Source organism: Desmodus rotundus, chromosome 4 (assembly GCF_022682495.2).
Source record: "Desmodus rotundus isolate HL8 chromosome 4, HLdesRot8A.1, whole genome shotgun sequence".
Lineage (NCBI taxonomy): Eukaryota > Metazoa > Chordata > Mammalia > Chiroptera > Phyllostomidae > Desmodus > Desmodus rotundus.
The window spans coordinates 163,216,335-163,233,858 of record NC_071390.1 but is presented as its reverse complement, the minus strand read 5'-3'; the positions used below and the strand labels follow the sequence as shown (position 1 = coordinate 163,233,858).

The following is a 17,524-nucleotide window of genomic DNA, read 5'->3' as shown; positions in this document are numbered from 1 at the left end:
GTTTCATCAATTGCAAACTTGACAGCCTCTTACCATATAGAGACTTAACATCATAAACATAGGTAATCTTTTGTATATTAAAGTAGGCTTTATTAAATTGCAAATAAAAAAATTCATAGTCCATGTGCTTTTAACATTTGGATCACTTTCTCTTAATTAACATGCCAGCCAGGAATCCAATATAATCCTTTAAGTAAAATACTAACAAAAAAGACTGTACAGCTAACCTAAGGCTGTAATTTTCAAATGCCTTCTACTGCCCCCCACCAGGAACAATATGTACACTTATACTTTTACAGTATAGACTTAGGACATTGTCGTCTGTGTTAAACTATCTATATAAGTATTTGAAATTATTGCTTCAAGTTTATTTCACTGGATTGCTCAAATATTTCATCATTTCAAAATATCTTTTACACCTAGAGGTCTGTTTTTCCTTGCAAGGAATTTTCTTTTTTAATATCAGCTTAAAAATCTCTAGGAGCACTTAGGCTTAGCACTGCTAACATCTAACGACAGGTCTCAACAAGAAACCCTGCACCCCATGACTAATGCTGACGGAGTTGGTATTTCAAGTTTCTATTAAAAATGTATGGTAATCTGATGTTAATATACCAGTTATTTATAATAACAGTTTCAGTATTGTGGTATATTAAGCTTTTCATGCTCTTTCTCTCTGCACTGGAAGCCAGCCATCACTCCGTTTCTGGCTTCTGCAATGCTTGTTATAATGAAGTCCTTCTATTACTTGTAATAAACCTTCATGGAGGCGATCTGAGATAGAAACTGCCAATAGCTGAATTCTCTTTAGTAGGGACTGGTATTCTGGTGAGACTTACGCATATTTATTTTCTTTTAGAATTTAGGGTTTTATGTTGAAATAGTATTTATTTACTTATTTATATCATTGCACAGTCTCTCTGCTCTAAGAAAATTGCTCCATAAAATACTTGGTAATGTAAATGTGAGAATGAAAGTTATATATCTGGTAATTTATTAAATTTATGGCTTGTAGGAACATGACTCTCTCCATAAAAGAATCTAATATACACATTGGAGAATATTCTAGTAATGCCTTGTAAAAATGGGATGCTGTTGTAATTTGAAATCTCGAAAGCATGAACCACTGTAGAAGTAAGCCTTTGGCACTTCTTATCATTCATGGCCTGGCTTTGCAAATCTAAATTTAATGTAAGAAAATTTAGAATATGCAATTATTTTGAAAAAACACACTCCTACACAGAATGTGACATTCCATGGGCACACCTGATTTTGATGTATTTCCTTACCTGTTTCTTTTATTGGAAAAAAATGGGAGGGTCAATTTGGAGTATGTAGTTTAATAGGGTTTGTGTTAGAAGAAAAACAGAGCAAGGCAGGTGAACACAGGCCTGGATTTAAGACCAGTGAACACCCCAGAAAGAACACTGATGTGTAGGCAAGAGGGGCTCAGGGTTTTGACAATGCTTTGAAACTGCATTTGGCTTTGCAATGTGTATTTAACCTCTTTCCTCATCTCCCAGGGATTAAGCTTTAAAAGTTCTGGCCCACATTTTAATAAAGAGTGGATTTTTGGGCCTTGAACTTTTAAGAAATTTATATCATCACCCTTTCTGAACTAATTTTGATCAAAACTCTATTGAGAAATTAAGTGTATATAGTTGATAAAGTATTTATTAACTTACAAAAGGTGATTTTAGGATTTGTCTTATAATAAATCCTCATTAATTGATTAAATATTTTTTAAAACTTAAAAGACTCTAGTTACACAATATAAAATTATATAAAATTACATTTTTATAAAAATAAAATATACAAGAGCAAAATACAAAAGCATATTTTGAGCACCTTGTACAAAAAAGAGTATACTAAGACCAAGATTTAATTTATGAGAACCAAGATTTATTTTGAGAACGTTTCTATGTAACGTTCTCAAAATAAGCTTAGCCATTATTTTTTTTACAATAAAACTCATGTGGCGTATGGCTTACATTCAGGACCCCCTCCAACCCAGGAAGTGTATTATTTAACTGAAATATAAAAGAGCATATATGTTGGGAGTGAGACAAGAACAAGTTCTTCACATGTATTAGCAGGCCCATATGCTGTTTATTATATTTGATGCTAGTGAACCAATTCTGACAGCTGATTGAAATGAAAAGAAATCAGCAATTCTGTGGAAGTATGAAAACTTGTACACATGTACCACTCTGATGCAGTTCTATCATCTGTCAGATTTCTCAAGAACGTACCATATTTTATTGGCCTGAAATAAAACATGATGAATTCATACATACATAATGAAATAAGATATATGCTTTGAGGGAATAGCATTACCCAAAGTTGACATTTTAGTTCATGTAATTTAAATGACAGTGTTGCAAAAGGTGTTCTCAAGTATTAACTGAATTCCAATTCAGAGCAGTTGCTTATCTCTTTGGTTGTACGTGAGTGGGTTGGGAAGAAAATAATACAAAAATTAAACTTTTACTAAGAGTCTGAAATGTTTTATAGTCAAAGAATAGCTTGGGTTTTAAAAGTAAATTAAAATACATTAACTAAGAACAGTAGGAAAGTATCTCAAAATGAAGGATAAAGTGAACAGACTGTTTTTACTTTCCTTCTATTCTATATATCTGTGAGTAATCATTCTTTGAGCTTTCAAAACTATAAATAACAGTTCAGAGTGGAGTTATTTTGACTTTACAAAGGAAATCATTTTATACATGAAGTGTTTAAATCTAGTTAAACACAAAATGGCTTTGTGTAGCTTCTGCTAATTATATTTAAGGCTGAAGCATTTTTGACAAAAACATATTTCACAATTGTGAATAGATTATTACATTTCTGTGCCTCAGTCCACTCAGAATTGATCATTGTTGTTTAATTTTACTAAGTTAGAATATGGTAATCGATACTAAAAGAAAGGAGGTAGCAAGAAAAATTGTAAAGAAAAGAGAAACTTCAAATGAAAAACCTGTAAGTAACCTGTGCTTTAAGGAAGGATGGTTGAATAGGGAGATTTTTATCCGTGAATTATCACCATAAGTTGATTGCTATATCCTGTCTTCACATGTGTGCACACATCCGTGAGGCTAGAAAACGAAGATAAAAATTATCACCTAGTATTTAAGTTCCACGATTAGGGCATCCAAGGGATGGTCCTAGATGATGAGTGCTAAGCGGGGTTGGACCCTTGTCTATTTGGACATGGAGCCTTACTCTATATCTACAAAGTCAGGATGGGACAGGTTATAAACTGGAGAGCTTGGTTTCATATTTATGATATGTAATTTTTACAAAAAATTCTCTTGAAAATAATTCCATGAATTATTTGTATGTACAATGGGTAGAATGGGGGCCTGTATTTATTCGTTTATTAAATGGCTCACCTACTAGACTTCATGCTACATGAGGATGAAAATCCTGGCTTCATGGTAATCATATCTTCAGCTTCTAGGGCAGTGCTTGGCAGGTGCTCAGGGCATACTTGTGGAATTAATTCAAGATTAACTTAATATCCTCTGTGTCCATCGTCCATCTGCAATTTCCACCTTGGCTTTATGCTTTATTTTTCTTTGCTTGCTCTTTTGATAACTTAGTCTAGGTAGAGTTGGAGGTGGAGAAATAAGTCAAAATGATTGATTACTGCATTCTGTATAATAAAATGAATAAGCAAATTCTAAACTCTGTGGAAGATTGCAAACTTTCTCACTTAAACTTCATCCTGTTATTACGGACCATACATTTGTTACTATAACAAGTGTTTGAATATAGGACAGGATATTTATTGTGTTTAATGAAATCGTGAACCTGGGCTTTTATGAAGAGTGTATTTTGTATTTCAAAACTGTGCTTCTCTACTAAGTATATTTTTATCCTCTGTGCCCTAATTAACAGAACTAAGGTGCATCAACAAAAAAAATCTTAATTTCATAGTTGAGAAGTACTTCTTTCCAACGTTCTATTCATGAAGGTCCTGGAGGATCAAAGATACCAGCTGGGTGGTACACACCTAGTATTGGGGAGAATCATCACATCCTCTGCATACCACACTCTTAATACAGTTATTTTCTAGATAATTTGACATTGATTAGTAAACTTGATGAGTCTGGTGATTTTTAATTTCATTTTGAGAACATCATAGTTGCTAATTGAAGAACTTAATACATTGCCCATATGGAGTTAAAGATATATTTATATTGTATTCATTCATTCACTGATATTTGAAATCTGATTTTTTTTAAGCTGAAAGATTTAAGTCAAGGAAACCTGTACAAACTGTGGGAAAAGTTAGTTAAATTTTTGTCTTTTTCTACCATCCATGTTATTCTTTACACATTTCATTTTATATTCATAAAGATCCTTGAATATGTTTTTCTAAAATTACAGTCTGTTTTGTTCTCCTGAAAGAGGGTTAGATGGCATTGGGTGGAAATTAAGATTTGCTGTGGATTTTCTGAAGTCTGTAAAGTGTTTAGAAAACACTGTAAAAGTGTTTTCTTTAGAGTTTCTAAGGTAGTTTATTTTACATTATCATATTTATGTTTTTTAATTACTCATATTCACTTTAACCTTCATACCAATTCTGATGCATCCGTCTTTGCACTCTTGTTTATATCTTCCATCCTCCCCCCACCTCACCGTATTCTATTTTCTCAGCCTGAAAAACAATTCAATTTCTTTAAACAAATACTTCTTTAAAAAATTACTGAGTGTTTATTGCCACGAGTGTAAATAATTTACATATTTTATCTCACTTAACCCTCACAACATTATTAATATGTAGGTTTTATTATTTAACAAGAGAGTAAATGGAAGCTCACAGACCTTAGGTGATTTACTCAAAGTCATGCAGCCAATGAGTTACTGAGATGGGGTTTGAAGAAAATCTGTCAACTTAAAAAAATTTGTGTTCTTTCTATTATGCTGTGTCTAGCCATGATGCCCTTCTCTCCCTGGAATGGTCTCAACCTCTTTTCATTTCTTTTCTTCTCTTTTCTCTTTTCTTTCCCTTCCTTTCTTCTTTCCTTCCTTTGTTCCTTCGTTCCTTCGTTCCTTCCTTCCTTCCTTCCTTCCTTCCTTCCTTCCTTCCTTCCTCTCTTTCTCTCTTTCACTCTCTCTCTCTTTCTTTCTTTCATTGTTCAATTACAGTTATCCCATTTCCCCCCCTGTTGCTCTCCCTTGTCCTTCCCACCCTCTCCCTCCCTCAATCTCCGCTGTGTTGTCCATTACCATGGGTCCTTTATACATGGTCCTTGACTAAACCCTCTCTTTCTTTCCCCCTTTATCTTTCTTCCCCCACCTTTCTGGTCACTGTCAGTTTCTTCCTTATTTCCATGTCTCTGGTTCTATTTTGCTCATTTGTTTGTTTTGCTCTTAGGTTCTCTTTATAGGTGAGATCGTATAAGTATATGGTGAGACTATTTGTCTTTTGCCACCTGGTTTTTTTCTCTTGGGATAATACTCTCAAGATCTATCCTTGCTTTTGCAAAGGGTAGAGTTCTTCTTTCTTTCTGCTGCATAGTTTTCCATTGTGTAAATGTACCACAGTTTTTTGATCCACTCATTTCCTGATGGGCACTTAGGTTGTTTTCAGCCCTTGGCTATTATAAATTGTGCTGCTGTGAACATTGGGGTGCACAGGTTTTTCTGAATTGGTGTTTCAGGATTCTTAGGGTATAATCCCAGCAGTGGAATTGCCGGGTCAAAACATAGTTCCATTTTTAGTTTTCTGAGGAAATTCCATACTGTTTTCCACAGTGGCTGCACCAGTCTTCATTCCCACCACCAGTGCACTAGGGTTCCCTTTTCTCTACAACCTCACCAGCACTTGGTTGTTTGCTGATTTGTTTATGATGGCCATTCTGACCAGTGTGAAGTGGTATCTCATTGTAGTTTTAATTTGCATCTCTCTGATGGCTAGTGATGTTGAGCATCCTTTCATATGTCTCTGGGCCCCCTGTATGTCCTTCTTGGAGAAGTGTCTGTTCAGGGCCTTTTCATCTGCATCTCTTTCAATTCTTTCTTTGAAGTTTACTACAGGTATCACCTCTTCTATGGAGCCCTTGCTGACACTTTTTCTTAGCTCTTTGAATTTCCCATGTCTGTATTAGTACATATTATAGTATCAATCTTCTACCTGTTTATTTATGTCAGCATGAAATGAATTTGTTTTGGCTGTTTTGAAATACCTTTGCAATTATTTTTAAGGCATCTTAATTTTTATTTGAATATGATGAGTATCAATGATAATATACCATACATAGAAGCAAATGGGCTTTGGACCCTCTGTAGTTTTTGAAAATTCGAAGAAGTCCTCGTTTGAGGAGTGCTAGCTAAAGCAGTATTTAACACAGCGTTTCACACAATTGAGCACTCGTTGAATATTTGATGGACAAACCTGAATAGCAAGATAACAACTTCTAGTTGCAGACTGTAAATGCACCATCTGAGAATGTAGGCTTTCCACAGTTTCATAAATGTGCTCTAACAATCACAGGTTAAGAAGGGAGGGAGCAAAACCCCCACTAAAACATAATTTAAAAAATAGTAAAATTGAATATTAATTTATCAATTGAGTAAAATACTATATTAATTAAAGTAATAATTCTAAGTGAATGTTATACAGTTCATTAGTCAACAGCAAGCCAGGTACTGAGGTAGGCTGTCAGTTTTTATAAAGGGCATAGAGGATCATGCTATTAGGTTATAGATTATGAGATTTTTAGAGGGATTTGTAAAACATTAAAACTTTGAAAATAAGCAAAATATAGATTTGTTGGAAACTTTATAAAAAGTTTTCAATGTATCTAAATCTTGAAATTTTAATAGAATTGTCAGAAAATATGTTCAAACTTCAGGTTTGTATATGGCAACATTTTAACTGTCATTATGAAATTTGATTTTTAGGGAGTAGTCTGTAATACGAAATTAAATTTATGAATATCTTTAAAGAGAAAAAATAAAACTTATTTCATGATTTACTTGAGTTAAGAAATTTTAAGCATCATATAGTAGCATTTACTATATTGTACTTTAAATTTATAAATTTACCAAACCCAGTTAACATATAATTTGGCATTAGCAGCTAAAGTTGACAATTAAATCCTTTTTATACTGTTTGCTAATTTCCTCTTTGTGCAATGATCTTACTGAAGATGGAAGCTGGTAATATTAAACACTTTTATTTAGTAGATTTTATTGCCATTAACCTGTGCATTTTAGGCCTTTAATTCGCCTTTACATTTTAAGAATACAAAAGGTAATCTAGGATGCTAGATACCATAACACTTGCCAAAAAAGAGTTGAACAAAGGATTAATAACTATTTTTTCTTCTTAAGTCAGTTGTAATTCATATTGATTGAAAAAGCTTCAGGTGGAGCCTACAACAATGATTTTTTTTCTTTGCCTTGTATTTTCTTTCTTTTTCCTTCCTGTGGTCTCAGTAGTTAAGTCCTGACCAATAACCTTGTTTAAGATGAAGGCTTATATGATTGAAGGCTTATATTGTATGTTTTATAACTTAAAAATACGACCTGTTCTTCATTAACAGTAAGTGAAATGGGCAATGTCATATCTACACTAGAGTGATTTCCCGAGTGATACGAGAACATGTAGCATTCCATCCTCCACAAAGATTTCCGATTCCACCTCTCCCTGTTCCCTCCAGAGTCCATCTTTCTTAATCCTTCCTGCCACAGTCAGCACAAAGAAGCAGGCTAGCCCCTCCACAAGCCAGCCTTGCCCATACATACGATGACACTAGCATTGATTATGAAAATGCACTTTTTGGTGATTATCCAGCCACTATTAGCAAGAAGAGGAATGAAAGAATCTGAACCATTCATTGCCTGGAGCATGGTCTCTTCCAGAGGAATGCTTTAGCCTGTTCCTGTTCAGAGGAGTCCTGGGTAAGAATGTGACCCAGACTTAGAGTTAAAAATACCTGTTTTCTAATTGTTACAGAAAATTTACTTTAGAGAAGGACCTCCCAAATAGGGTAAGGAAAACCATACTGTTATCAGGAATGCTTATGGCATCTAGTAATAGCCTTCTATCATGTATCCTTGTACCAGAAGCATCAGGTTTTGGTAACAGTTTACTGATACTGAGCAGAGGACAGCAGTCCTACTGCCTAATTCATCTTTAGTACCATAAATTGCCCTATGTGTTTCTTCCCCCAATCACGGTGTGTCCTGCTGGTCCTCTCACCACGCAATTCCGATTGGACAAACTTCAGACTTGCCAGCACTCAACAACTTCCTCCACACCACACAACATTGAGCTGTGTCAGCCTCTCTTTCTGCAAACGATTTCTTTCTCTCGGCCTTTATCTGTATCCTGAGCCGTCTTCAAGAACCAGTTCAGTATGTCTTGTCAAAGTTTACTCCCCTTAAGCTATTGCCTTTAACTTGCAAGCACTCCAAACTTTGACCCTTACTTTTACCCCCCCTAAAGATTGTGTTCCTTGAGAATACCAATTAAACCTTTAGTTTACTACCTGAATTGGGTTCTCTGGGCTTGTTTCACTGAATCACACAGCTAATATCTTAATATCAGTATTTCTATCTTGAACACACACCTAAAAAGAAAAAGAAAGGAAGCTAGGTGAGGCAGACTACAGTGGGCAACCCATATTCCTGTTTCTACTACATGATGGGGAATTTCCAGGTCCTGTCCTTTTGGAAAAACAATCTCATTACAAAGTCTTTATTGTCAATGCTGTCCACTAATAATCGCAAATTATCTTTCCATCTGCTTTTTATTTTCATGTATCATATGGTCCATTTTACTTCTTTTTTATTTAGGTGGCAATCTAGCTCATGTCATTGTTTATAAGCCAATTTCTACCAAATACCCATTTAGTACCAAGGAGTATTGTATTATTCTGATCCTTCAAATACGAAAAAAAAGTTTTCAAAAAGAAAAAAAAGTTTCCACTTTTATTGCCCTTAATTCATATAGTTGTATTCTCTACTCTATGAATTTATGACTCTTTTTTAAAAGATTTTATTTATTTTAGACAGAGGGGAAGGGAGGGAGAAAAAGAGGGAGAAACATATCAATGTGTGGTTGCCTCTCAGGCATCCCCTACTGGGGACCTGACCTGCAAACCCAGCTATGTGCCCTGACTGGGGATCAAACCAGTGACCCTTTGGATCACAGTCCAGTGCTCAATCCACTGAACCACACCAGCTAGGGCTGAATTTATGACTTTAAAATTTCAGTTTAATTATCATGCCTATCAGTCTATGTTATTTCAGTTATTTATAAGCTCATTTGTTTATAGAATCATTTTATATTACTTGTTACTTCTTGATAAGTTGCACTATTAGTGTTATTCTGTGGTTTTTCTCATAAGTAAATCTTTGGTTATTTTTGTATCTCTCACAGTGCAGTGCTAACGTCCAAGTATATTACTTCGTAATAATCTGCCCTTCCTAAGGTCAAAAAAATAATTTACTATACATAAAAAATCCATAAACTTTTATGAGTCAACATACAAAAAATGCCATATTCCATGCAAATATCTTGCCACAAATTATGAGCACATGGATTCTTTTGTTCTGGTTTGTGAGACTCCCACATTTGATTCTTCCAAAGACGAAATGTTGACCCCAAAATAATCACTGAGGAATATTTAAATTTAGTAATAATTCGATTTAATATTTTAACTTCAATATTACTGAAATACATAGGCTTTAATTTTGGAAAGGGATTTAAATTTTAAAATATGTGTAACAACAATTAATATTTTAAATGAAATACAAAATAAAACATTTATAAGGAAAAAGCTACAAAATTATGCTCAATCATATCCAAAGAAATTAAGTTTGCTACTTGATTTTCTTTCTTGTAATCCAGCAGGCCTAGATACTGATTATGCCCTCAAAATTTTTCTGATGCTAATTTTATGATAACCAGTTAGTTTGCAAATTTCTCAATTCAAAGACTGACTAATACTGCTGCCTAAGCATTAGTTGAGTCATTTGATTTTAAACGGAGATGATAGCTAATAGTAAGCAGTGTGTCAAAGACAAGAGGAGTTGAGAAAGTTTTGAGACACCCTGTCTAAACAGGATTAGGCAAGACCAAAGGGATTATCATGTTCCAAACCCCAAAGATTTTTGTGATAGCTGCTTTCCTAAACATCAGGATTAAAGTTTTAAATCTCATTCAGAAGCAGGAATGCAAACACAGCAGTCAGGAAAATCCCTGTCTTTAGATAAAACTTCAAGAATGCCCTGCCTTTTTGTAAATAACACAGTGAGAAACTTATTTGTGATAGGGGTCAAAAACAGTTTTCCCATAACAGAAAATTATTTTTCTATTTGTATTTTTTACAATACCTTTTTTATTACTTTCTCAATTAAGACTTTATGTTTTGGGGGAGTTTTGATTCACAACAAAATTGAGAGCAGACGCAGGCATTTCATATACACCCCCTGCCTCCACACCTGCGTGGGCTGCTTCCACAGTGGGACACTGCTCTTCTTCTCCATAGAACGTGCATATATCTTTGCAAGTTTCTCCCTGCTATGTATAAAAGCTTCTTTAAGTAATGTGAAGAGTCCTTTTATATTTAGTTTTTATTTAAATATAAATATGCAAAATTAAAAATTTCTTAAAAAACAAATACTAAAAGCAAAATTGGTAGCAGTATTTGGTTATGTGGTTTGGTATTATTTCATATACTGATATCATTAAACCAGTTACTCACTATTAAAATTCAGATAATTGACTATTATTAACTATTTGTTAAACATTTTCATTTTATTCTTTCCATATAATCCTATATATTTTCTTTTAAAAAATACATATATTTCAGATTAAACCGTGTATATAAAAATAATTAAAACATGAAACTTTTACAACTTTTATTAGTTTGTCCCTTTGCAGTACATAAGGATTCGACTAAATTTAATTATTTTTTATTAACAAGTTGAAGCTATTTTGATATCAAAACTATATGCCCTGCAGGGACTGTAAAAAAGAAGGTGCATTGTGAGCCACTTATACGGCAATCAGGTAGAAGCAGTTAGAGGAAATGATAATATTCTGTGTATCAGGGAAAGGTACATACACATATGTATAGTTGATTTTATTTATCCTATAGGTTTTGTTAAATCTGTTGTAAAAAAATAATCTACACCCACGTATCAAAGTCCTGCCTTATGCTACCATGTCTAGTCAAACAGCGAGTATGAGATGGTAGCTCACTATGTGTCTCAGGCCCCTGGCTCTTTAGTCTTTGAAGATTCCCATTGTGAGAATATTCAGATTACTCCTTTCAAAATACTTAACTTGTTTCAATTATCTTTGAAATTGATATACATTTGAAAAAAAGAAAAAGCAAGCTCAGGGTTTTTGGAAATTGTTTTATTGGCGAATTCTGTGGATGGACACCATTGTGGAGGGGCTGCTGATTTTCCCTTTACGTATTTCCCCATCTCCCTTCCCCAGGTGTTGCTGCCATCACTACCTTTCCCTTCCTTCCCTTTCCTCATGGCAAGACGCTTGGAAGAAGAGTGCTGTTAAGGCCTCTCCATTAATCAACAGGTATGGCGGTTCTCATGAAGCAGTGCAGCTGACCCTCGTCTGTGCTCTCCATTAATAGTCTGTCTCTTTTACATTTAGAGGATGTGTTTGTCCACTACACAGAGCCTACTGATTCGGAAGAATTGTCCAACCCAAGTGCATCTTCACATATTTCAGCATGCTCTGCATTTCATAATTCCCTGCAGTTGTAGATGTATTTTTTTAAATATAAAGAGCACAGATAATTAGTACTATCCTTTTCAGAGAAAGATACTATGATATTTTCTCAACTAATTATGTACGAAAGAAAAGGAACTTAGATGTTTGTTTAATATACCTACCACTTTCAACATCCTTCAAATAAGTGTTATGTAACATACCTTTGAAAATATAAAATGGGCTATTTTGTGAATTTTAACTCATATGTAATTATTATAACATTTAGATTTTAACTTATCTGGTTGTAGAAAATTAGGTAAAAAAAAGAAAAAAGAAAATTAGGTATAAGCCAGTTCTAATAAATCTAAATACCCGGCAAAGCCATGTCATTCAGATGCGAGAGCTGAATGTAGGCTAATTTCTGCAGCACTTTCCCGAACTCAGCTGGTGGCATTTGAGGACGATGGAGGACTGTTCCCTTCAGCAGTCCCCACATTACCTCTTTCAGGCTGCTACATTTTCAAAGGAACTAGTCGCCCAGGGCTCAAACTCCTGCAGTCATAACCTATAAAACATAAACACTCAGTCATCACAGGGAAACACCCACATTCTTGATTTCCTTTTTCACTAGAAGAACCAGTCCTTCTAGTTCCTGTGGGGGCTTGTTGTAAAGATGTATCAGGCTCTGCATTACATCCTTGTGACTCTTTCACAATCTTTGAGACTTGTGACGAGAATGCTGCCTTTGGGCTAGGGTAATTATTGGCAGACATTTTGTGAAAAAACAGCAAATGTGTCTATAGGTGTGCATGTGTGTGGCAGTATTTTTGTGGTGTTTTTAAATGATAGCTTAATTAAGATTTGTCTTTGTACAAAAACAAAGCAAAGCATTTTGATTTACACGCATTTTCATTGATCAACCATTAACCATTAAAGACTGGACAATTACTCTTCATTAAGTAATATGTGGTCTCTTATCCAATGAAGCTCTACAATTATTGATTGTGCTTCGTGATCCTATTTCTACTCCTGTTTCTATTCGATATGTTATGCTTTGCCGTGGATGCACACTGTGCTCTGGCCTCTGCATCTTTCTCCATTGTTACAATCTCTCATATCCACAGGCCTTTGCATAGTTGGGTCCCTCCATCTGGAGAGTCTGGGTCTGTTTGGCAAACTTTACAATAATAATAGCAAACACGCACTGTGGGTTTACCCTGTGTCAGGCACAGTGTTAGCGAGCTTAATATCCACTTTCTTAATCCATTCACACAAAGGAATCTTGAGTTAGACGCTTTTATTAGCCATATTTGATAGATAAAAAACAAGGTTCAGGAAAATCTAGTGTGGTTAAGGTCACTCAGAATTGACCGAAGTGGGGTGGACCTCCTGAGTCTCTGCAAGCTAAGCTGGGACTCACATTCATGCTCAATTCTGAGTTTCCGGAGGCTAATAATTTCATCTTGTCTTTCATGAACTCTTCTGTATCCACGGTGTTTGTTATTCACATATCGTTGTCTACAAAACAGTCATTTATCCTTTTCACCCTGTATGGGCCTTTCTCCTCACCTACATTTCCCTCTACTGTGTTTTAATTCCCCTTAACTTGTGGCTCTTTACTATTATTAGCTTCACAGATCACTTAATATATTTTATCATAAAAAATAATTCATTAGTTCCCCCAAATTGAGGCCTTGTAATTAAAAACCAAGTCAGTCTAAAATTATTGCATCTGCAGTGAAAAGATAATTTAAATTTTATAAAATTTATTAAATCTAGTCATACAAAAGATTAATAAGTATGCTTATATTTCATATGGAAATAAGGGAATTAACCCAAAATGTTATAAATTTTTGAGGAAAGGTAATCAGAAAAATTAATTTTTACATTATTGGCAAATAAAGGAAATGCTTACCATATTAAAAAAAGATCTTATCCTTTTATAAACAAGAAATAATAAGTGAAAAAGTAAAACATAGATGAGAAAAAAAAGGACAAACTGAGAAAAACAAATAACCTTTGAGAAAAAAGCAACAAAGATTTTGGAAAAGGGAATAAATAGAAAAGCAATAAGAAAATAAAAAGAAACAATTGAAATCCACGGATACTCTGAGGACTTTAAAAGAATATGAAATAAAACTTGGATGGAAAAAAATCAATGTAGCTAGAAAAAATAATTTTACTTATGAATTCATATTTCCAATACACTTAGAAAAACCTTTGAGGTAAAATGACAGCGTAGAGAAAGGGCAAGTTAAGACATGTTGATTTGTGTATACTGTATTTTTCTAGGACCTTTTTTCTGTGGAAACAGTGCTTTTGAGAGCAAGATAAGACCTTAAGTATTAATTTGGAGCTCTGTGTTTAGAAATAAAAAGGTACTGAGAGAATACAGTTGAGGGAGGGCTTGATGGAAAATTAAGATAGAAGTCAAAATATCCCTTCCTACCATGCTCTCTACCAGGGTAGTCATAGAATAAGCTAATCAATCTATGAATATAAGGAAGCATTTAATATCTGTTTGTGTTTATGTGGAGTATGTGGAGCATAGAACAAATGTTTGTTCCATTAGTCATGGAATTTTAAGACTTGGTAGAGAGATATGGTCAACCAATCCAGTTTTAGGTTGTGTATGTATCTCTCATCACCATCACAAGAATTCCTGCTTGAATAATTCCATTGACACAAACAACAGAAGTAGCTCACTATGTTTTGGAACATCTTTAACTTCCCAGCTTTTTCTTATATTGGATCAAAATCTGCCTTTCTGTAACTTGAATCCATTTATCCTGGGTTTTCCCTTTGGGGAGATACAAAATAAGTTCTATTCCTTTCCAATGAAAGTTCTTCCAAAACCTAAATTCAGAAAGACACTCTGCCATGATGTCTAGATATACAGTGTCTCCCAATACGTTCCTTTCTGAGTTAACTGTCCCAGTCTCTCTAACTGCTCCGTGTTACTTGGTTGCCAAACCGTTTAGCATTTCATTTAGTGCAAAATGCGTTTTATGAAACAAGGAGTTCAGGATGGGCTCCCCCAGTTTATATTCTTATATTTAGTCAGTTGAAAAAGCCCAAAAATCAATTTAGAGAAAGGAAAAGAAAAAAGAAAGTACAGTTTAAAATAGCGTATTGCACTGATCTGAATGAGTGCATAATAGAGGTGTGGTTGGGATAGCATATAATATAGTATAAACATAAAATGAATTTAAGTATATACAAAAATGGATGCAAAAAGGTTGAAAAATGAATTAGCATTAAAATAAAGGTAAAGGTGAAAATGTGCAGTCTTTCCTTTTTACTTTTTAATTGAATATATATATATATAAATATATATATATTTATATATATATAAAGCCATATATATATATGGCTTTAGTTGGTGCCTGAGAAGCATCTTTTCCTAAGAAGCCCATTCACCAAGTTCAACAATTGGGCACTTAAAAAAAAAAAAAAACCCTTAAGTGGATAATAATATCAGGAGAAATAAAAGAGAAACAAAACAAAAGCAAAACAAAACAAATTATTTTCTTAATGAAAATTACCAACTTTGATGACTAACTGAAAACATGTGCTCACATGGTGGTCAAAATTGCACAAAAGAGGATGGAAAGATGTGCTATCATTTAGAATCAAGGAGCAGATAAGGTGCTTCCCAGACACAGTAAAGATAAAGGAGTTCATCGTCACCAAGCCATTATTATATGAAATGTTCAAGGGGCTTATTTAAGAAAAAGATCAAAACTATGAACATAAAAATGGCAATAAATTCATAACTATCAGCAAGTGAATCTAAAAAACAAACTAAGCAAACAAGTAGAATAAAGACAAAAACATAGATATGGAGATCATTTGGAGGGTTATCAGTTGGGAGGGGCAAAGGGGAGAATGGGTGAAAAGTACAGGGATTAAGGGATTAGGAAGTACAAATTGGTAGATATAGAATAGGCAGGGACATGTTAATAACAGTATGGGAAATGGAGGAGCCAAAGAACTTAGATACAAGACTCATGGATATGAACTAGGGGGGGATTGCCAGAGGGAGTGGGGGGTACAGGGTGGGAGGAAAAAAGGGGGAAATTGGGACAACTGTAGTAGCATAATCAATAACATATATTTTTTAAAAAAGAAAGATGTGTAGAGCATGCCCTGTCAGATATGAACTTTCCTTAATAAAAGTTAATGAAAAGTAAATCTTTCATGTATGTGGATTCTTCCTTAATGCCAAATTGTTGTCAGTGTCCCTTGGTGAGTCCTGTTTATGAATAGATCATGGCACTCTCTCACAGGCCAGCCTAGGTGACTCTCAGTGGGTTCCTGCACAGAATACATGGCCTTTTCTAGAACTGGCAAGTTTATTTAATGTGCTGGCAGAAAATACCTTTTACGCCACCTGGCTTTTCCCTGACCCTACCCAAGGATTTCATTTTCAAATGTGCTTCATACATTATGAACCTATATAATTTTAATGAATGCCTTCCATACAGTAATTAAAGTGCTTGACTTCATACTCTCCCAACCTACAGTGCCTACATAAATTCTTTCTCTATAATAATGAATGTTGCTCTCTGTCTTGTATGAATATATGCTCCCTATTTGGCCTTCTTTAGATTCCATTCTCAAAGCAATACCCTTTAGTTATTTGATAACATGTAAGATGCCTCGGCAATATTCGTAACAGAGTACCTCCATCTGCTTTGTCTACCACCGTTGTTGAAGATGCATGCAATGTGCAGCATGTCTAATTTAATACCTTTCGCTCTGCCTTTAGCATTTTAGGAAGAGGGGAGTGAAATGTAGGAGATGTGAATCAATCGCTTTACCTCTCAAGACCTCATTTACTTCACTGAAATGATGGATTTCACTAGTTGGTTTTTGAAGTAACTGCCAACTCTCTACAGAATTTGGAAGACCAGCAATTTTAGAAATTGGTATTTGTTTTAGGTTTGCCAGTACAGTATATTGAACCTCCCTGGGTCATGATTTACTCATCTGTAAAATATGGAGACCAAACTGAATCAGGGATATAGTCTTTAGTGATAACATGTATTGACTTATTTTTTCTTTCTGGAGCATTCCCATCAGATGGATTGTGAGAACTGGCTTCGACTTAGGAGCAGGGAGTGCTATGATTATGTGATCAATTACCTTTTATGTGCAGGCTTCTTAACATAATTTCTAGGAAGGCTTCTAATTCAAAAAAGGGAAAAGATTGATGATTATTAATAAGTTAAGCTGCTTTTTTTCCTTTTTGCTGCATATGCACGTGCTTCTAAAAACATATGAATCCAAGAAAATGTTTGCTCTAAGGACAGGTTGAGGAAAAGACAGCAATTTGAGATATTTGAAGCACGTTAGTACAGAAGAGAGAAGTATTTTATTCATTTTTGTGATTTCTGAGGTCAGAACAAGTGCCAGTAGGCTTAAATGAGAGAAAATTACTTGCTTATAAGGATGAAATGTGTTACGATAAGAAATGTGTAATAAAATATGCTCCAAGAATAGTTTTGAAACCAGTGTCACTGATGTTAAAACTTAGGTTGCTCAATAATTTCTCAAAACCATTCTTAAAGGAATTCATTCACGAGATAGCTAGTGAGACAAAATGAATCCCAACCTTAATCGTCTGTGATTCCTTGATAACCATCAGACATAATAATAGCAACACTACCGTACTGGAATTTGGTGTCACAGTTCTCAAAGATGTCATTGGACATGGTGCTTCAGAATTGTAACACCAGTCAGCTGTTTGCTGGTGCTGTGGTGTGGTAGTGAAGTGCTCCTGAAGAGAAGTTCACTGATTTTCATTTGAGGAACCATGGT

The 17,524-nt window shown here is 34.5% G+C and overlaps 1 protein-coding gene across 5 annotated transcripts in view; it reads left to right on the top strand.

Annotated features, from left to right (window-relative positions):
- PCDH7 (protocadherin 7) overlaps window positions 1–17,524 on the top strand; it is a 403,653-nt gene that overhangs the window by 206,167 nt on the left and 179,962 nt on the right. The window contains exons 3-4 of one of the 5 annotated variants that reach the window (XM_045182597.2): window positions 11,468–11,563; window positions 11,642–15,746. The exons of 3 other annotated variants lie outside the window; for them this stretch is intronic. In XM_045182597.2, the coding sequence (XP_045038532.1) occupies window positions 11,468–11,556 (89 nt within the window). In that variant the 3' untranslated portion in view covers window positions 11,557–11,563; window positions 11,642–15,746. Of the gene's footprint in view, window positions 1–11,467; window positions 11,564–11,641; window positions 15,747–17,524 lie in introns of those variants that run through there. One more of the 5 variants, XM_024573854.3, reaches the window with a different exon arrangement.